Below are 22,776 nucleotides of genomic sequence, written 5' to 3' on the forward strand. Positions count from 1 at the left end.
TATCTTTGTCTTTACTCCCTGCCTTCATTCTAAATGCCCTTCGATTTCACTCCCTCTTATTTTTCTCCATTGTATGTCTTTTCCCCAATTCTTCTCTCTGAAAATCACCTTCCATCCAAGCATTTTATTTCAGAAGTAGCTCTGTTTCTCTCCTTCTCACCCCTGTCACACTGGCTCACCACAAAAATGCAGCTGGTGGAGAGTGTGAGGGGTCTGGAATTCCACATACCCTGAGTCAACACAGTAGCTGCCATGAAGACACACATAGAGGAGCAAACACTGCACCTACCCTTTCCATGACTATTGCACAGCTTCTCTCTGCATCTTTCAGCTTAACTACACCTACCCTTTCCATTACTAGAGCACAGCTTCTCTCTGCATCTTTCAGCTTAACTACACCTACCCTTTCCATTACTAGAGCACAGCTACTCTCTGCATCTTTCAGCTTAACTGCACCTACCCTTTCCATTACTAGAGCACAGCTACTCTCTGCATCTTTCAGCTTAACTGCACCTACCCTTTCCATTACTAGAGCACAGCTACTCTCTGCATCTTTCAGCTTAACTGCACCTACCCTTTCCATTACTAGAGCACAGCTACTCTCTGCATCTTTTAGCTTAACTGCACCTACCCTTTCCATTACTAGAGCACAGCAACTCTCTGCATCTTTTAGCTTAACTGCACCTACCCTTTCCATTACTAGAGCACAGCAACTCTCTGCATCTTTTAGCTTAACTGCACCTACCCTTTCCATTACTAGAGCACAGCAACTCTCTGCATCTTTTAGCTTAACTGCACCTACCCTTTCCATTACAATTTTTTTTTAAAACTTGAAACAGTATCAAAAACACTGCCTTTTTCAGTTTCATCCCCCAATTAAATATGGCAATGGGAGTCATTTGCATAAAATTTTGGGGGGTGCACAGCTGCACTGAAAATTTAAAGCATTTTTGCATATTTATGGCATGCTTTAATTGTCTTGGAATTCCCCGCCCCTTCACTGCATTTCATTTGCTCAGTTGGTCTGGCGAACTACTCAACAGCGGTCCACTTCAGTCACGTAATTGGACACGCCTTTAACCAATCAGACCAACGATACTATACAACGATACAACGATCGGTAATAAAGCAAACACATATTCTTTCTGTATGAATTGTTCCAGGGCAATTTTCTGTTCTGTTTTCAAAGAAAACTTGCCTTATCGAAGTTTTGCGGTGCTTCTGCGGCCACCAAGTCCAATGTTTAAAAACTGTCCGTGCCGTAGCTTTTGTTACGTAGCCGTGGTTAGTTTAAATCCGCCAATGGCGCGCCAGGTAGCCAATAGCCAGTTTGTGATTGGCCCCAAGGATCCTTACAATGCTGAATTGAACTTCTATAGCAAGTTAGCCAGACCCACTTCTGAGGCAAAATCAAATAGGCCAGAAGAAGAGGGGCGGGACTTCCCAGACAAATGCTTTAAGATTACATTGAGAAAAATGCATCATCAGTGAAAGATGTCAATTTGTCAAATCAAATTGTAGGTATGTTGTGTCATGGAATGAACTGATGGGTCAAAGGTGATCTGTGAGGATGTTGATGTTTCATTTGCATATCTTGGCCTAAACAAGCCAATTCCGTGGTCATTGTCACCATAGTGTGTTATTGGTGATCACAGAGCGGGAGTCATTTTGTGACAGTAACAGCGAGGAGGAGTTTTTGCTTTAGAGAAAGAGGAGCTAGAGGGGTGCTGGAAAGTTGAAGTGAAGAGTGGGCTGAAGAAGTGGGAGAGAAAGACACAGATGAGTCCGGAGTAAGAAAGGGCTTAATGGCATACACATTGATGTTGGCTTGTCAGGGAAAACACTAGCCACCTTCGAAGACAGAAATGGACCACAGTTTTAACCTGACATGATCAATATGATGACAGACACTAGAGGTATGTGGATGCTGTGTAAGCTTTTGAGCTAGCGCTAGCACCAAATGCTGGCCTGAGGGAATACAGATACAGCAAAGATGCAAGTTTTCTCTACTATACAGTTTAGTTAAGCTGATTACAGCAGTTCTGATACAGTCAGTCACTGATGTGGACACTGAATTTTGTCATCTGTCATATCCTGAAATCAATTGACTAGTTTCAATGACATGCACTGACAGTTGAGAGAGAACACCAAAACTATGATCCGCTTTTCAAACTAAAATCTTTTTTGAACACTGAGAAATTCTACCCATGACAACATGTTAAAATGGAGCCATGGTGTCGAATAATTTTAAGGCAATATATTGTTAAAAAGGACCATCATTTTTGGAATGAGAAACAACGCATACCAGTGTGACAGAGGAGGAGCCAACCAGTCTGATAGGGCTGTGGGTATCGGCCATTATGCTGTTTTCAACCAGTCTGATAGGGCTGTGGGTATCGGCCATTATGCTGTTTTCAACCTTCTTAGAAATTTTGGCCTGCTGGGAATGGACCATGTTGTTTACATGGACATTTTTTTTAATTTATTACCTAAACTATTTAGAAGCCTTCATAGGGCAAACAGCATGTGGAACAGTACCTAGAAATGTAGAAGAATGCCTCCCCAAATGATCTTGTGAAGCTGCATTATATTTAAACCATTTTATGCTTTCTAATAGTAGGTGTTACTTTATATTTCATGTCGTCCCACTTGAGTTTAAGTACTGGAGGACTTGCTTTAAAAAAATATGAATTATTCAAAGAGAGTTTTTTTTATTATTTCAAAGCATGGTTGTATTGTTGTGTGTGTGTGTATGTGGAGGGGCTCAACCCTGATACAGAGAGCAGGGGAGAGGCTGCTGCGTGATAACATTCAACGTTGCTAAGCGTATAGTTGTGTTTGTATTGAAGAGCTTGTTTTTCTTGTTAAATTAAGCAGTGAGTCAGCGCACGGTAAGTCTTTCTATTGCCAGCCTATCGCTGGGTAAGATACTTTAGTTTCCATTTTAAGCATTGCGTGTACAGCGGATTCTTTGGTAGCCTGCTGTTTTGCTAATGTGTAGTAGCCTCTAGGAGACGGTAGTTTGGTTTTCCTAATTGAGCAGTATGTCCATGCACAGTAAGATCCTATTGTTTGCTTGTAGATAGCCATTCTCCTGTCACGGAGTAGTTTGTTTTCTGTTCAAAGTAGTGCGTTCATGTATAGTAAATATTCTGTGCATCGCCCTAATTGTTGAACGTAAGCACAGGCAGTAAGAGAAGTATTGGTTTTTTTCCAGTAATTGCTCTGTTGCCAGCTGTAGAGTGTCTTCACAGGCAGTAAATGTAAAGTCTGTTTCCTCAGCTAAGCAGTGCCTTTCAAAGCAGTGCGTCCGCGCACACTGAGAGACTTTTCATCCACCTACCTTGGCGGTGTGTGTCTTGTCCAGGCAGTGTGTACTGGCACAGTAAGTCCTTCTGTTAACTGGGTGCAGTGGGTGTGTAGTGTGCTTTTGCTGCGTGAGCAGGGAGTTCGCACTCAGTAAGTAAGCGCAAAGCTTCATAGCCTTAGCTTCATTCCCATGCCTGCTGGTCCTGCTCAGCATCTATTGACCCTCATGAAGGCCATAGAGAATGCCCCACCTGCATGGGGGTGGCACATGTGATGGAAGATGTGGAGAACCCGTGCAAGGCCGCTCTTGAGGAGCGTGCGCTGAGAACCAAGGGATTAGAGCATTCTGAAGCCCTGAGAGCGTCCTCTCCATCACCCTCGGTAAGACATGGCAAGCAGTGTAGGAGAGCGCAAAATAGACGCACAAGTTAATGTTCTGCTGGGGACAAGCTGGCGAGCAGCGTGGCAAAGTCTTCTTTGAAGAGACAATGCATAGGCCACCTCATAGCTCAAGCCAAAGCACATCTTGAGATCTTGGCTGCCATAAAGGGCCTCTAACAGAGGCTTGGTAAGATGGAGGCGCAGCACGTTACCACAGGTAGTGGCCCCAATGTACTGTGTGATTTGCCCTCATACCAGGGTGAGAGTGCTGGGCAAGAGGCTGTTTTGTCCTATACGCACATGAATCCCTGCTTGACACTAGCAGATTGACTGAGCATGAGGGGCACATACGTCATTGGCTCGTGCTGGCTCTACTCAGAAGAGCACAGGAGATGGTGAGTTTTCTGCCTAGGATGTCCTGTCAAGGGTCCTCTCGGTGGCAAAGGTTGTGGTTCTGAGTGCGCCGGTTGAAGCCCAAGCTCCATCTCAGGGGGTCTGGGCTGGCATTGAAATTCCATATTTGATGCCTTTCAATCAGGGTTTAGGATAAAACATAGCACAGAGACTGCTCTAGTCAGAGTCGTAAATGACCTTTGAATTGTGCCTGACAATCAAAAAATATCGATTCTTGTTCTCCTTGATTTAAGCGCTGCATTTGATACAATTGATCATGCTATTCTTCTTCAACGTCTCCAGTAGTCAGTTGGCCTCCAGGGTACAGCTCTTTATTAGATCTCATTCTATTTAAAAACGGGAGATATTTTTCTGTTTCTATCAATTTCCTCTCTTCTGATGTAAGGCCCATCTTATAGGGGTCAATTCTTGGTCTTTTGCTTTTTAATTTGTACATGTTACCACTTGAATCTATCGTTCGGCAACACAACATCTCCTACCATTCATATGCTGATGATACCCAACTTAACTTATCCATCTCCTCTGATGACCCAAGTCTGGTCAATTACCTCACTTGTTGTATCTGTAACAATAAAAATTGGATGGCCCAACATTTTCTAAGGCTAAATGATGCCAAGACAGAGATTCTGGTTGAGGGCCCTACGGCCCTGAGAAATCACTTTCAACCAATTCTAACCTCCCTCTGGCCAAAATGTGAGAATGTAAAAAATGTAGGAGTGACTCTTGATGCAGATCTTAATTTTCGAAAGCATATATCTAACATTACTAAAAAAGTCTTTTACCACCTCAGAAATATTTCTAAAGGCCGTGGCTTCCTGTCTTTACAGGATTCTGAAAAATTAGTTCAGGCATTTATCTCAAGTCGGTTAGGTTACTGCAACGCACTTTATGCTGGTCTAACAAATCAGAAGTTAAACAAACTTCAACTTATCCAAAATACAGCTACCAGAAGTCACTAGAACATCTAAATTGAATAATATCACCCCTGTTCTTAAATTATTTCAATGGCTCCCTGTAAAACAAATAATTGAGTTTAAAATACTCCTTATTGTCTATAAATAACTTATCGACCTTGCCCCACCCTATATTTCCGATTCGATTTCTTTTTAAGATCCATCGCGTTGCCTAAGGTCCTCCAATAAATGTCTTCTCACGACTAGGGATGGGTATCATTTGTGTTTTTTCCTATACCGGTGCTTAACCGATACTTTTAAAACGATACCCGTGCCTAAACGGTGCCAAAACAGACACTTTTTTTTTTAAATAGCACAAAACGACGATTGACAGCATTTTAAGAAAGGCTTTTTTCTTATTGCCAAGGCAATTTATTTTCTTCAATTTTAACAATATATTAACTGTTTAAGGTATACTATAAATATAAATAAAAACAAAACACTTGGCTACAAACTACAGCACAAAACCATTTAACTTCAAACAAGGAACAATATATTTACTGTTAACAAAAGTTTACAGTAGCCTATAATTAAATAAATATAAATAAATACAAAACACACTTTGTACACACACTACAGCTTCAAACTTCAGTAATTCTTTGGCAGAAATAGTAGCATATTTACCTTCAGTCAAAAATATATTATTTTGTTTGCATTTATTTCATGAAATTTCACCATTTTCTGATTTGTTTATACCCATCTTTTTTATCTTGTTTATACTCAATCTTGTTATTTGAACACACTGGGTACGTGAATTTGTACTGCCCCTTTAAGAGACTAGTTTTAGGGTTGCTGGCATCTCCGTTAAGTCTTTAGTCTGCGGTTGCTGATCTGCCTTTGGCTCTTGCCCTTCTCTGCCCCCTTTACAAGCAATTCTTTTGTTGCATTTGCTGCACGTCGCGTTGTTTGAATCTTTTTTGCGCGAAATACAGCCCACTTTTGACCGTTTACCTTTTCGGCATTTTCTCTGTTAAATTGATGGCTAGCTCTGTTTGTGCTTGCTCTGTGAAATGCTGCCCGCTCTTCGCTGTCATATGACTGTTGCTATGTAATCACCAATGACGAGAGACAGATCTACGCCACTAACGTTACTGCTCATTTAGCTATAGCTAGTTTTGCACTGTTTTGGAACCAGCCTCCGAGTTTCATGTTGCAGCCTGAAATAATTACTGTTTATAAGACAACATTTTACGTATGTTTTGTTCATTTAGCTGCATGATTTGTTGCTGTTATTAATTTAAATCGGCTCAGGCACCGAAATGAAGCAACAAAATCTGCGTTGCATTTCGGTCCAGGTAGGGACCAGTTGTATTGGAACCGTAGCCATATTGGAACTGGTGCCATGTTGGAACCGGTTCTCACTAATGCTGCACACGGTGCCTTTAGTTACTGTGCCCCAACCCTCTGGAATAGCCTACCTCTGGAGTTTAAGTCATCGCACTCATACTCTCTTTTAAAAAGGGAATTAAAACTTTTTTATTTTCTTCAGCTTTTATTTCATGACTATAGGTCTTTGTTTTTAACACTTCATTTTATTGTTTTTATTTTAATTTTATTCATAATTTTTTTTTTTGCTAAGTGTGTTTGTTTATTTTGTTTGTTTGTTTGTTTGTTTATTTTAGATTATTTAATGTCTTCTCTGCACTCAAAGCACATTGTGTCTGTGAATACCATATGAAATGTATTTCAAAGTCCCAGCCGGTGGTCTCTCTCAGCGGCGCCAGATTATTTATTAATGCTTAAAAAGTCGTGGAATAACCCTAGTTTAACACTGGGGGCCCTATTTTAACGATCAGAAACACAAGTAGGACAGCGCCAAACGCAAGTTTGCTATTATAACGGCGGAAAAAACACACTTGCGCCCAGCGTAAATGTCAAATGGGTTGGTCCAAAGGAGGTTACTCAGCCATAGGTGTGGTTTGGGCGTAATATGCAATAAACCAATCAGAGCGTCATCTCACATACCCTTTAAGAGCGAGGAGCGCATATTCCATAGCGGCTTGTTATTATAATGGCGGAATTACCTGGAGGAAGGCCGTGAGGCCACGAGGGAGTGCGCACCACTCGCTTGATCGGAATGGAAAGCAGTTCGCCTAAACAAACGCAGGGAAAAATACTATACTACAATTTCATTATTTGTGAAAGAGATGGAAGAGAAGAACACAAGTGATTACAGTCTTTAGAACTGTTCTAAAGAGTACAAACAACCAATGTTTTTCTTCCAAAAACCTCGTATAATAGCGAACGCAAAAGAACACCTTTTTGTTCTGTGGAAATATATAGCCTACCCCAGCCATGACTACAAAATGAATTAACTTAATTTTCCTTTGAGCAAGTTGAATGTATTTGACACTGCGTTTCACAAGACTAAATATCGAGGGGGTGCATCTGCCGAGGAGGGTGCTGAATTGGGTACAACACTGCCATTACAATTAACCTGAATCATTTGGGTCAATGTGTACGCTACATGTATGCCTATTTTTAAAATATCTTGGATTTGGATATCACAATGATTTCCTCATGTGGTAAATACTTTATTTTCCTTGTAATTATATATGGCTTGCCAAAAAATTGGTGTAAATCTCTCGTGTAGCTGGAGAAGTAAAGTGTAGCCTATTGTGCCGCCAAGCACGTGTCCTTAAAATAGCGTCTGAATACCGCCACAGACTCTAGACAATGCGCCTCTGACATTAGACTAGCTTTTTTCTGGTCAACCGCGCACGGCGCACGGCGTTGTTTTGAAACTGCAAAATACCACTTGCGCCAGAGAAACGCCTTCTCTGTTCCGCCCATGTTGGCGCAAGTTCATTTCGACGCGCGCCTCTGGAGGGAAAATCCCGCTGTGCGCCGGGTGCAAGATAGGAATGATACATGCGTTGGTGACAATGTCAATTGCGCTGGGTGCAAGATAGGGCCCTGGGTGTTGCAAGTTGACAAACGACCAGCTTCAAACAGACTCTGGGCTGGCTAACATGCTACCAGTTGAGAGAGAGATGGCGACCCTGAGTAAAGCCGTCTCCCAGCTACGCCTGAGCGCCTGGGTAGAGTGTGTGTCAGACCAACGAGTGCTGGCTACAGTGGCGAACTTGAAGTTCCTCCCTTACTTGGACGATTAGTTAATCTGTGCCCCAGATCGCTTCCAAGTCAGGACTTGGGGTGAATCTAGACAAGAGCAACCTCAGCACCACACAGAATACAATGTTTGTGGGGCTACAACTAACCTCAGTCACAATACGTGCCTTGCTTTCCCCACAGAGGGTGTCCAAGGTCCTAGTGCTGGTGAGCCAGTTCCGTCTGGGAAGCAGTATCAGAGGTTAGTAGGCAAAATGTCAGCAGCAGCTGCAGTGGTCCCACTAGGCCTCCTCAAGGATAGGCCGCTGCAGAGGTGGTTGTATGCTTTCAACTTTCATCCTCGACAAACAAAAATCAAGGTCCCACGGCCATTCAGGCACGCACTAAGAGACAAGGCCCTCTTATCTCAGGGGGCCCCACTGGGGAACATCCCATACCGCGGGGCGGTTGTGTGATCACAGACACCTCCCTAACTGGATGGAGTGCAGTTTGGGAAGGCAGGATAGTTCTGGTACATGGAGGGGCGACCATATAAATGTGCTGGAGCTGAGGGCAGTTAATCTTGCCCTAGAGGAACTTCTCCCCCTTATCAGGGGCAGACATGTCCTAGTGAGATCGGACAACTCTGCTGTGTACCACATAAATCACCAAGGGGGCACCAGGTCTCTGCGCTGCCTCCAGGTAGCCTAGAAACTCCTGGTGTGGAGATGACTCGCTGCGACAGGTGATTTTCCATAAGGGACTAATGGGCACTTCTGGGTCAGGATGCTCTGTCCCAAGACTGGTCGTTGGGCCAGCTGTATGCTTTCCCTCCTCTTCCCCTGATCCCCTATGTCCTCCAAAAGACCCTCACAGGCCATTATAAGGTCTTGCTGATAGCTCCTGTGGGCATGGCCACTCCTCAGTCCCTCCCGCAGAAGCTAGGTGAGGCAGTTATGCACACTATACAGAGTGCCAGGGCTCCCTCTACGCAAGCTTGCTACAGCCAGAAATGGGGCGTATTCTTAGACTGGTGTCACAACAAACAGTTAGACCCAGTCATGTGTTCCATGCACAGCATTTTAGGCTTCATTCAGTCACTTCTGGACTTTGGAAGAGTGTCCAGTACTGTTAAAGTAGAAACATCCCCTGGTCTCTCAAGGGAGCACGCCGCCTGTGGCCGGGCAGGGCATTGAGAGCTACATCATGGGACCTGGCCACTGTACTGCACTCACTGACTCTGGCCCCTATGAGGCGCTAGACCAGGCTGACCTCAAGTTTCTCACATAGAAAACAGTGTTTTCTCCTGGAAATTTGTTCTGCCAGGAGGGTCAGTGAGCTACATGCTTTGTCTGTTATTGAGCAGGGTCTTCAGTGGAAGGCCAATTACTCTGGTGTGTCGCTATGGCCAAACCCATCCACACTCTAAGCTTTCATTTAAGCCCTTGTATGATTATGTATGACAAGTACAGTGGTCACTGGAGCTCTTCAAACTTTTAATCACACACATTTTTCCACAATTTCCGCCTAAATCATATTGTTTCTTTTAGTCTTGTGACATCAAGGAACAATGGAGACACAAATCACTAGCACTAGTCCAGTCAGTTACCACCATGTAGAGATTGTCTGTACATGCATGTTCAACGAGCCAACTATCAGGCAGCAGTCTGGAAATGCTGTCTGCAAGCTACTCCTGCAGTGCCAAGCCCTACTCAATATGGATGGACAGACAAAGATGGCAAGTTGGACATTCACTGGTTGCGTTCCCTACCTGCACCAGATGTGGTCTTGGAGCTCCTTTCATGCAAGTGTGTGCGGTCATGCAAGCTGCCAAATTGCACATGTCTGTCAAATGGGCTGACCTGCACAGACATGTGCAGGTTACAGATCTGTAGCAACCAAAAATTATCAGATGATACAGAACCAGAATTTGAACTGATGGGGTCAGATGATGAGAGGGATGACCAGTTTGATGAATAACAGTGTGTGTACAGTGTAATCATTTTGATTATATTACTTGCAGTATGGATGTATTGTACATTTTCCTGTATCCTTTACCATTTTTGAAGTAAAGACAAGTTTGTGACCTAACTGACTTTTGTTTAGTAACTTTCAGAGTAAAACGGCACTTTTGATATAAGGCTGGAAAATCACCCCTCAGAATGAAGCAGTATGGGTATATTGTATATTTCCTGAATTCTTGGAGTCAAGTGAGTATTCTAGTGCTAGTGATTTGTGTCTCCCTTTAAAATGATACCAAACACAATGTAAAGCACTGACAAATATCCTGAACTTGAGTCTAAACCAAGATATGTACCAGCGTCTAAAATGCATTTTTTCCAAGGGCGGCGTTAACTTCAACAGCTGATAACTCTAATTTAGCTACGACTAGGAAGGGTTATCATACTAATATATCATCAACAGACATGGATGTTTTCAAAAACTATAAGTAACCTTTGCCCCCTTGAGTGGTACCGACATCTGGTCTGGCCCATGGACTAATAGGGGGGTATGTTTTTGTCCTACAGACATTAAAAACAACACCCCCAGAAACTTTGAATCTTCTACTAAAAATAAAAAAGCACTTTGTAAGGAGAATAGAACTAAAATATTGCACATTTCAATCTCTGAGTGACAAAGCAGCTGCTCACGACCCACCCATTAGCAAATGAGGGCTATTGAGTCATGTGCCCTAAGCAGTGACAATGGGGAGTTACAATGTGTTTTTGTACAAAGTCTGAGCACCTTTGAAATTAGATTTTTATAGGGGGATTGTTAGATTTAGGTGGATTTCATATATCAGACCATAACTCCACATACCAGACCATATCTCAAATAGGCCCCCATTCTCAGACATGGTTCCTGGCTTTTGTGTGTCTTGAAGCTAGAGCTATTAGACTCTGATTGTTGGCTTTTGTCTACAGCAACGACAAGATGGTTGGAGCCAAACATATTCGCATCTACATGGCCCTACCTGGCTATAGCCACCTCTTGCCTTTGACCTCCAGACACACCCAGTTGTTTAGTGATGCTCCGATCGATCGGTAACCGATCATGATCAGCAGATATTGGTAAAAATTGCTTGATCTGCGATCGGTAAAAAGCACTGATTAAATTGCCGATCATGTGACGTAAATGAATTGCGCGACTTTTCAACCTGCGTGCGCATCTAACGGTCCCTCAACAGCAGAGTAGAGCTTCCGACTTTTCAACCTGCGTGCGCGTCTAACGGTCCCTTTACAGCAGAGCACAGCTTGGCAATGGCAACCAAAATTAGTTCTCCCATCTGGAATTTTTTTTAAGTGTCCGACAAAGACGTCAAGTTTGCCATTTGTAATGAATGTCGTTCTGATATCCCTCGAGGGGGAAGCCACCAACGAAGTTTTAACACAACTAATATGATTAGGCATCTTAGGACCTGCCATACAACGCAATATGCGGAGTATGAAAAATTGAATGAGCCAAAGCTAGCGACGATCTCATCCCCATCCCTCAGTCAGCCTACAGTGAGTGATGCTTTTAAATTACGTCTACCATACATTAAAGATAGTAAGAGGTGGAAAGACATCACGCTCAAAATAATGGAGATGATTTGCCTCGACGAACAACCCCTATCCGTTGTGGAGGATATAGGGTTTCGTCGCCTGTTAACCTGCATAGATCCACGGTACGACCCCCCAGGCAGAAAATATTAATCTGATGTGTGTCTCCCCGCGTTGTATCAAACCGTGTATACCCACATTGATAAACTTCTTAAAGAAAATTGTTGGGCACTTTAAGCATTCTCCGTTGGCATACAACCGGCTGGGAAATGTTCAGAAGCAACTCGGCCAGCCGATTAAAAAACTCCGCCAGGATGTGTCCACTCGATGGAACAGTACACCGTACATGCTCCAGAGTCTGTTGGAACAAAAATTGGCGCTCGCAGCCTATACAGCAGAACACAAATTGCCTTGCACGTTGACAATTCACCAGTGGAAATTGATCGAAAATATAATCTCCATCCTCGCCCCGTTTGAAGAGCTCACCCAACAGATCAGCTCATCAACTGCGTCCGCTGCGGATGTGATACCGTGCATAAAAGCGCTCACCCGGCTCTTGGAGAAGACGGTGGAGTCTGACCACAGGGAGAAAACTACAAAAGCAGTACTTCTGGAAGCTGTCAAAAGACGTTTTGCCAACATTGACACACAGAAGCTGTACGCAATTGCGACGATGCTAGATCCGAGGTAAGATAAACTTACTATCAATTATCACTTTCCCTGTCTTTCAGTCTTAGGCCAACTACCTCTTTGTTTTAAATAGGTAATTATGCTTTTCGTATGCCTTATTTGAAGGACGGCTTAAATCTTAAATATTTAATATTTTTGTATAGTTGGAAAAAAATGTAGGCTGTAACCTGACACAAATGGATGTGTGTGACCTGCATGGCATGTCACTATAGGCGATTTCACATAGTTTTTAATTTTTACATCGATTTCAGATACAAAGACAGATACTTTCCGGAGGCACTCAAACCAGCTGTGCATGATCTGTTTTTCGGGACGTCATTACAGCCTAATGCCACACTGAACTGCCAAATACAAGCATGGAGGTGCCCGGTTCCAGCAGGTCAACAGACAAAAGCACACCAGCTTGCTCTTTACAGGCAATGTTTGCTGAACTGGTGGAGGAGGATGCAGGACAATCTAATGAGGAAATCACAGTTTTCTTGCAGATAAACCAATACCTAGCTGAGCCCGTAATGCCACGCAGTGGACAGCCACTTGTATATTGGCAGGCGAATAAATGCTGCTTCCCTGCACTTGCTCAGGCATGGAGAGCTTATCTTAGTTCACCATGCACAAGTGTGGATAGTGAGCGACTATTTAGCACAGCTGCAAACGTCATTGATGACAAAAGGAACCGGCTGACAGCAAAAAATTCAGAAATGCTAATAGTCATCAAGAGAAACTTGCCTTTAATGATTGGGTTCTGAAGGATTTTGTCCTCTGTAGGCTGAGGCCTAGCAATTTTGGTTTAATTTTTGTTTCATTTTAATATGTTATAAAAAGGCCAATCTGCCTGCCATTTTGTGGCGAATTGTTTAATTTTAATATGTTATGAAAAGGCCAATCTGCCTGCCATTTTGTGGCAAATTGTTTAATTTTAATATGTTATAAAAGGCCAATCTGCCTGGCCACCTTATGTTTCTCTGCCTTGTTAATTTAACTTTTGTTCTTTTGTTACCCGTTTTGCATCAAATAAACAATACAGTTTTTCTTCAATACAGGTAATTCATAGTTTCATTTCTACAAATTGTGCACATATATAGGGGGATGTTGTGCTGAATGGATCCTAAAAGGATCGGTATGAAAGCTTTAATAGCCAATCGTCACAGATTGTCCGGTAACAAATAATGTCAAAGTTCCAATGATGAAAAGAAGAACGGTATTTATTTTCCACACACACACTCGCAAGAAATGAATTGGTAGGATGAATATGAATGACTGATGACCGTGGTTTTTTCAGAAATGATAAATAACAAGACATATAGTTATGAATCTAAATATATTACGGCTGTAACATGAAGGTGGATCTGTCCCTTTAACTCCGTGCTGCGTTACGGTGAACATTCCATTTGAGCGTTAACACCGGTAACCATTTGAAATAGCGGAATAACTAAATGATGTAAACAATAATAATCATGAAACAGTGAATGATTAAACCCTACATTAACTGCTATCTATAGTGTACCTACTGTTGACATGAAACGGACTAACCGCTGATTGATAGCGGCAGCCTTTTTAACAGTGCGAAATCTGCTAGATTATAGATACAAGATTACATTACTCTGACATTCTGTGATTGGCAGTGATCACCAATCGGCAGATCATGATTTTGGTGATCGGTAATCGGTGATCGGCCCCAAAAATGGCGATCGGAGCATCTCTAGTCTTGTTTGATATGTTAATTCTACACTATAAATGTAATGCACATTTCTGTAATGAATAAAGACTTTCCTCGCAGAAGAAGTGGCATGTGACCGTGCTGTGCCAACGTTGCTGTGGTGAGTGTCAGAATAAAAATGTTCTTTAGCTAAGCTGTCTTCCACAAGTCTCTTACTCTGAACAAGCTAATTTGAAACCAAGATACGGACCTTTGCATTTATTACAGGGATTCCCATTTACTCTTACGTTATTACTGCTGAGGTCTTCTTGAATATAATCATATATGGCAGTTTTGCATCAATGTTTTTAGTTAGGTGAAATATACAAAAATATAAAGGCATGGCAGACTACCTAACAGGACTCACAGTCCAAAGGGTTAAAGGCTATTCCTATCTCAGTCCAGTTTCAAAACATAACCTTAGCCTTACAACACTGCTATTGCAGTTCACTTTAAAAAGCCTTCTTCAAGGCTATTTTAATCTCCTCTCGTTTCTGTCTTGCAATCTCCACTGCAATAGCCTAGCGTTTCCCATTAATGCTTGGCCGCTTTCTTTTCCTACTGAGCTCGGCTTTCAGATCCCCAATGCTGGTTTAATTTTATGCAATAAGCATTCAAAGTTATTTCATCTCTGGTTTCTGAGCTAATCTTTGCCCACCTGCTCTGGTTTATGTCTAGCATTGTCATTAAGGTATTAGCAATGCAATCGCCCTAAGCCTGCTGAGAGATAGTCTCTTGACTTTATTATATATGTATTCATATGACATTCTTAAAACCTAAGCACAACACCAATACAAAGACTCCTATCATATCATCCAAAATCATTACTTTTCATTTTGGAAGTGAAAAGAGCTGTCGGACTGATATGAAGCCTTGCCAGTTCCAAAAAATAATAATCATAGCGATAATAATATTGGCCACAATAGTATTACTAGCCTTACTTCTACTACTGCTAGTTCTTCTACTACTACTAATTATAGTAATTGTCCCCTGTATCGTGTGACTAATGTGCTATCTGTATCAGTTCTTATGCAAGTCGTATATTTCAGGTTTCAATGTATTCCTTTTTAATGTTACTTATTTTGCCTTTGTAACTATACTAGAGCAACCATATTTGTTATAAATACTTATTGGGGAAATATGTTATCTAACTGTTTGTGAGTCTTGACTGATAAGACTTTAACAGTTTCATGATGATTCCTGAAAAAACAGCTACAACAGAGGTGAATCATTCACTTCAGCATAAAACCTTTTTCTCCCTTGGTCTTGGTCTGCCCCGGTTTTCTTCCCTCCTTTCCTGTTTGTCTTGTCTGGTAGTCTGTAGTATGACATGAATTAACTGATACCATTAAATAGGGGAATGTCATCTGTAAAGGCTCACCAAACTTCTAGACTTCTTGGGGTCAAGTTTTGATGCAGTGGTTTGTCATTATACCCGGAACTGCTGACTGTGTATCTAGATGGTAAACACAGGGGTGAATCAGGTGAAATAAAAAATACAACTTACTTATTGAGACGCTGGATGGAAGTCTTGTCGGCTGGAACTTTTCGGCTGGTGCTTGGTGGTTTTGGGGTCCAGCCGACAGAGTTTGGCTGTGGTGAGTAGTTCACTAGAGTCCTGGAAGCAGGAAGAGTTGAGGTCCTTGGGTGAAATACAGCATCACCAGGGCAGCAGTTTACTGCGTTAGCAGCCAGAAGGGCCTGGAATATGGGAAAAAGCACGATTCCGATGAAAACTTGACACAATGACAGAGGATGTAAAAGAAGTGCACACAAGCACAGGACCTTAAAACCTCCGGAGTCCAGGGCCAGTATTCATTCCTACTTCATAGTGATTCCTACATTGCATTTCTACAAACATGTGCTGCCACGCAAGATGACAGGTTCAGCGGGAGCCTCTGAATAACTCCATAAGGCCCTGACTGAACAACTTCCACCAACAAACAACATTGACATGGGGGAAACAAAGGAAAGATGCCGAGTTAAAAGCAAGAATGGTGCATTAGTGAAGAACTGTTGAGCCGAAACTTGGGATTTTAGGGAATGCTTTTCATTGACATTCGAATGTTAATGAACTTTGCAATGAATACTGGTTCTGTCATCTTGTTTTATAGTGCCTGTTTTTGACATTAATTCGTTACAGGAATTCAATAACACTGTATCATGCAATCAAGATTTAAAATAACACTGTTGAGACAAAAATACCTGCACCAGGTTTAAATACAATAACACATTAAAGTGTCGGTTTAAGTACATTTACACATTAAAGCGTCGGTTTGCGTTAAAGACCCATTCTGGGAGAATTGATATTTTTTTCTACTGAGCCCTTAAAGTTGTAGCCTGGATACCAGCCTGAACTCCGCCCACAAAATGTTTGGTCTGGGAGATTCAGTCTGGACTTGAGCTAGTTGGGAGAGATTCAAGTTTTCGAAAAAGTCGAAAAAGCAATCTGACCACCAATCAAATTGTAAGGGCGAGCTTTATACGATGATGGACAGATGATCAACCAACGCTTGAGTTGAATTAACCAGTAGATTCGAACTCCGACCAAGATGGCCGCTTCTCGGGAGCTTAGTGGGAAATATTTTATGTGAATTAAGCTATCTACACGACTTTTTAATGTCTACATTGACTCGGTTAGTTGTCTATGTGCAACACGAATGTTGCAGAGTATTGTTTGTCTTAACTAAAGCTCTCTAGACCATTATTGTTAGGTCATTGCTAACGCGTACACCAAAAACCCATTGAAACACACTGTAGCTTCTAGCCTTGAGTGCTAATTAAGTAACGTGAGCAGGCATATCTCAACAGATATTGACAGCGCATTCATTTTGAGAAACGCGATCAAGGCATTTGTCGATTGAAAAGATGTTTTTGCCGTCCTTCCTACGGGATCAGGTAAAAGTTTAATCTATCAGATGGTAATACTACGTTGCTCTGATTGGTTCTAGGTATCCAATTCAGCGAAGAGGCATTTCTTTCCTGGTTCGTTGAAACACGCCCCATAATCACAGCCCAATGGTTCAGTATCAGACTCATATTCTCTGATGAGTCCAATTTTCAGCTTTGCCCAACACATGGTCGTCTGATGGTTAGACGGAGACCTGGAGAGGCCTACAAGCCACAGAGTCTTGCACCTACTGTGAAATTGGACTCATCAGAGAAGACGAACTAGGAGACCCTCCAGTCGGCTTTGGTTCAATCCTTATGGTCTTTTGCAAACCTCAGCCAGGCAAAGTACAACGTTGTCCCGGAAGAAAAACTTGCTTCCTTTTGCTCTGACAATGTTCCCCAACTCTGAGAAGTGTAATTTCCAGCAGGGCAATGCTCCATGCCACACAGCCAGGCCAGTAAAGGTGTGGATGGAGTATCACCAGATCAGGACCCTGTCATGGCCAGCCCAATTTCGAGACCTGAATCCCATAAAAAAAACTCTGAAATGTGATCAAGAGGAAGATGGATGGTCACAAGCCATGAAAAGAAGCCGAGCTGCTTGAATTCTTGCGCCAGGAGTAGCATAAAGTCACCCAACGGCAATGTGAAAGACTGGTGGAGAGCATGCCAAGACAAATGAAAGTTGTGATTTTAAATCAAGGTTATTCCACCAAATATTGATTTCTGAACTCTTCCTAAGTTAAAGCATTAGTATTGTGTAGTTTAAAAATGAATATGAGCTTGTTTTCTTTGCATTATTCGAGATCTGAAGCTATTTGCTATTTTGACCAATTGTCATTTTTCTGCAAATAAATTATCTAAATGACAATATTTTTATTTGAAATTTGGTAGGAATGTTGCCAGTAGGTTATAGAATAAAACAAAAATGTACATTTTACTTTAACACATACCAATAAATAGTAAAACCAGAGAAACTGATAATTTTGAAGTGGTCTCTTAATTTTTTCCGCGGCTGTATGCTACTTTGGGTAAGTTGTTCAGTAGTGAGACGGCGAGGGGCAAGAAACTGTTTTTGTGTCTGGAGGTTTTTGTGAACAGTGATCTGTAGCGTCTACAAGAGGGGAGGCGTTTGAATAGTTTTTGTGCGGGTCGTGAGGGGTCTGCAGTGATTTTTCCTGCCTGTTTCTTGTCTCTGGAGGTGTAAAGGTCTTGGATGGTGGGCAGGTTGGCACCAATGAATCTTGAACGGGGACAGCCATTGCTACATTGCTACAGATGTACAAGGGTTGTGTACCAAAAGGCCTCAATATTTAACAAGCACAAACTCACAAACACAAATGAATTGAGCTCTTCTTCCCAATGCTGAACTTAACGCTCTCCCTCGTGGACTGTTAGTCAGGCAGTGTGCACTTCTGTGGTTTGGAGGAGACGCTTTGGATGGGACTGGGATTTTTTTGGTTGTATACTCTCAAAATCTATCTTACTCTCCCGAATTACCTACCCTATGTTTAAGTGCTACTTTAAGAAGCGAAGAGCAGAAGTGAGCTTTAATTCATGTACACAAGTAGGTCACAGACAAATAATGTTGAAAGTTCAAACGCAAACCAAGGCTCTTCAAGGAGGAATTCAGCTGCATGCTAATTAACGTCTTCTCTTGTGCCTTGTGCAGCCGTGTGAAGTTCATGAACCGTCCATTGAGTTAAAACTAATAAAATCAGGTTATGATCCCGTGATAATCTCCAAGACCTCCGCTGGTATGGAAGAAATTAGTCCAACCAATATATATAGCACTTGTTGTCCTTCTACATCTCACTTATGGTGTGTCGAACTGTCAGAGAGAGAGAGCAGGTGAGAGAGAGCAGGTGAAGCGGACCTGATAGAAACAATGAATGTAGACATATTCTCGTATTTATTATTATTTTATTTGTTTAAATCCCAGGAAGTCTGTAGAATTGAACCAGAAACGTGCACATGCGTATAATCTATTCAGTCTTGTTGGTCTGAAATAAAACATTGAAAAAGCACGAAGGTGAGGCACTCACTACCTTTGCCTCAATGATGGGGGCGTGCGATAGCCCACCGGTCGGGTTCATACTGGTACTGCCTTGCTGTAGTGCAGGCGAGAGAGGACGAGAAACAATCTCACAACCTGACTGGGCAGATTGACTGGAACACGGAGCTGTAGCCCCGCCCTTTGGAAACAGCATGTGAACCGAACCACTTTGAGGAATAGGGAGATCATGGTTTATCAACACTTAAAAAGCACATTACTTTACGTTTATAATAACGTGTCCCCCCCCGGGATCTCCGCCTATGTGTATGTGAGTGCATTTGTGTATAGCTTAAAATATGTACAGTCCTGCTCGCCATTATTGGCACCCCTAGTGAATATGAGCAAACAGGCAGTTGTTTTTTCTTTCAATAATTTTACCTCAATGAAAAGGTAAGATTTCTATGAATATTTTGAGTGGAAGCCCAAGAGGATAAACAGCAAATACATATTTTTTCATAGCCTGTTTGCACATATTCACTAGGGGTGCCAATAATGATGAGCAGGACTGTATGTGTACAGGGTGTGACTTGATTGTGTGTTGTTCACAGTGTGTTTCATGTGTCTAATCTAAGTCTATTTAGGCCTGAGTATGTGCATTAAGATTACACTAACAAAGGTTGTTGTAGAGGTGTGAATGTGTTATGTAATTTGCGTATAATGTACACTAAATATCAGTATGTCCCTGAAAATAACCATGTGTTTATAGAGGCATGGAATGAGCTAGAGAAAGAGTGTTTGAGATGCCTGAGATGGTATGCTTGTGAGTGTGTGTGAGTGAGAGAGAGAGTATTGAAGTGAGTATATCATGAAAGAGTGGTCAGAGAGGTGGGCTGAGCTGAGCAGAGCCAGGAAAGTGCCCCTTTCTTCTGCTGCCAGGTGGCCAGGAGCCCATCTAGGAGCAGCACAGTCTGCACCCACTAACTGGAACAGAAGGCAGAGCACCAGGGCAACACACACAACACACAAACATTGTCTTTCCTTATATCACTTTCATTTTCTTGCATGAATTTACAAGCACATGTACACAAGCAATTCATTTAATAATCAAGTAAATGAAGAAAACACACAGACAGAGACCCTCTGGTGAACATCCCACATCCCCTCACAAACTCACTGATGGCACTGATATAGACCAACATCCCCTCATAAACTGACTGATGGCACTGATATAGAGTCCAACACCAAACCTGTCCACACCCACAGCTTCTTTTCATGGTTAAGCTCCACACAACACACGCACGTCCCCCAGAGTTCTTCAAAAAGCATTAATTGCAGTTTGGAACTGGTATGGAATAAATGCTTCTTTGAGTCAGCAGTTGATTTGTAAGCCACATTTTATTTCTACATTTTGTTTCATTAGTCGCATAACCTAATTTCATGACGTTCTAACAACGTACTGACATCACACATTACCAAACATGCCATCTGCAAAGAACGTTGGTTTTGAACAACCGTTTTAAATGACTTCACTAGAAAGTTAGGCCTGATGGACTCCTGTCTATTACACCAGCAAGTTAACAAGGCAGCAACCTTTTGTTTCAGACGCATGGAGTGTATGGCAAGGCAATGTAAAATAGGTAAAACAGAATGACAGCCTTCCTTGTTAGTGTTTATTAATTTTTGCTCCTAGCGCTTTTGAATGCAACTGAATGCGAAGCAACTCAACTGCAGTGCTCCCTGACGATCTTTTGTTATTATCATTTTTCTGTTCCCATTGAAATGAATGGTTGGACATTCGCCTGAACTTTGATGATGAATACAAGTTCCTCAAACTGATCTGAGGTGCACCAGAAAAATCAGTTTCCTATGGTCAGACAGCTTGGAATTTGAACATGGTTTTGTTCTTTCTCAGCTGATCTAAGGTGGAAAGAAGTGACTTAAGCAAGAGAAAATGAACAGGATTTTGATGATCCGGACTAGTCTGAGAGATGTGGTCTGTTAAAACAAATCCTGTCACAGCTGCTTGAATGTTTGACCATTGCTTTTATGTCTTACCGAAGTAAGTCATCATGTCACCAGCTGAGCCTATTGGCGAAGTGATTGGTGACTTTTACAGAGTGGAATTAAAAGCCAGTGGCTCTCCTCATTGCCATGTGCTTTTTGGGGTGAAAAATGCTTCTCAAGATGACAAAAGTGATGGCTGTGTTGTTGCAGAGTTGTGGACCAATATGTGATATGTGAAATGCCACCTGACCTTGATGAGGAAATGCATGACATTGTTTGCAGTGTGCAGCACCATAGTCAAAAGCATTCAAAGACGTGAAAAAAGAAAGGAACAGTCCGTTGTTTCAATTTCCACCATCCACCAAGTAGTACACAAGTAAACTTTCCAAAGAACAAGCAGATGTAAAGGTTGAACAAGATCATTTGCAGCAACAAAAATAAGTGAAATTAACAACTGATAAAAATGCTACCAGTTATTCAAACACCATGCATGGAAATGGAGGAAAGAATATGGAAAGTCTCGATGGATCTCAGACACTTGATTCTGCTCACTCACTTGTTTGAAGTCTCGATGGATATGTCTCAAACATTTGATTCTGCTCACTCCTTGTTTGAAGTCTCGATGGAAATGTCTCAGACATTTGATTATGCTCACTCCTTGTTTTAAGTCTCGATAGAAATGTCTCAGACATTTGATTATGCTCACTCCTTGTTTGAAGCAAGAGGTATTATTCAAGAGGTGTTTGAAGAAGCCTACAAAAGAATCACAAAGAAAACAAGTTTTGGGTTGAAGAGGAGACTTTGTGATATATACAATAGGAATCTCTTTCAATGCTGAAATGCAAAAATTGACATACAATTTGTTGTTGATGCCTACTCATGTATCGTTTCCATTATTTCTTACATCTTCAAGTCTGGACGTAAAATAGGCTTGTTCCTTCAGTGTGCACAAAAAGAAGCTTTGAAAGAAAATCTGGATGCAAAAGGAGCTTTAAAGAAACGTGTTTTTTTCCATCCCTTCAATTGTGAAGTATCTGCTCAAGAGAGTTTATACCCCCTTACAAAATTAGATTGAAAGAAGGATCAATAAACGGATGACTTTTTGGCCATCGTGCCTTGTAAGGTTTCAATGAGAATAACGCATTGCACTAAAATTGGAGCAATCAAATGCTTGACAACAATTTGGGACTTTGCTGTTACAAGATATGCAAGATTTCCCCTACAAAAAATTCATTGTTTTCCAGTATTTTCTACCACAATATTTACATTGTGATGAACATACAGTGTCCGCCTACATTCATGGCACACTATATCAAATGAAGCAGGAACTTCATCATGATGATTGGGTCACGCTCCTTATGAATATTGATGTTTTTGACTTGTGAATGGATGATGATTGGGTCATGCTCCTTATGAATATTGATGTTATTGACTTGTGAATGGATGATGAATGGGTCACGCTCCTTATTAATATTGATGTTTTTGACTTGTGAGTGGATGATGATTGGGTCATGCTCCTTATGAATATTGACGTTTTTGACTTGTGAATGGATGATGATTTGGTCACGCTTCTTATGAATATTGATGTTTTTGACTTGTGAATGGCTTCTTCCTGATATTTGGGTAATGCTCCTCATGAATAGTGATGTTTTTGACTTGTGAATGGATGATGATTGGGTCATGCTCCTCTTGAATATTGATGTTTTTGACTTGTGAATGGATGATGATTGGGTCATGCTTCTTATGAATATTGATGTTTTTAACCTGTGAATGGCGCATTTATTCAAAGGCATTCCCTTCATGAATATATGTGACTTGATTCCAGAACTGGAAGAAATGCAAGAGCCA

General features: G+C 41.7%; 1 protein-coding gene across 1 annotated transcript in view; it reads right to left on the minus strand.

Moving 5' to 3' along the window:
* Nucleotides 1-15,539: 15,539 nt before the first annotated feature.
* The window catches only part of ttll5 (tubulin tyrosine ligase-like family, member 5), a gene marked incomplete at its 3' end in the record, with an annotated part of 150,725 nt that continues 143,488 nt past the window's right edge, over nt 15,540-22,776 (minus strand). The window contains exon 29 of the mRNA XM_080850554.1: nt 15,540-15,737. Within this exon, the coding sequence (XP_080706680.1) occupies nt 15,540-15,737 (198 nt within the window). The remainder of the gene's footprint in view (nt 15,738-22,776) is intronic.

This window comes from Sprattus sprattus (genome assembly GCF_963457725.1).
Source record: "Sprattus sprattus genome assembly, chromosome: 13".
Taxonomy (NCBI): domain Eukaryota; kingdom Metazoa; phylum Chordata; class Actinopteri; order Clupeiformes; family Clupeidae; genus Sprattus; species Sprattus sprattus.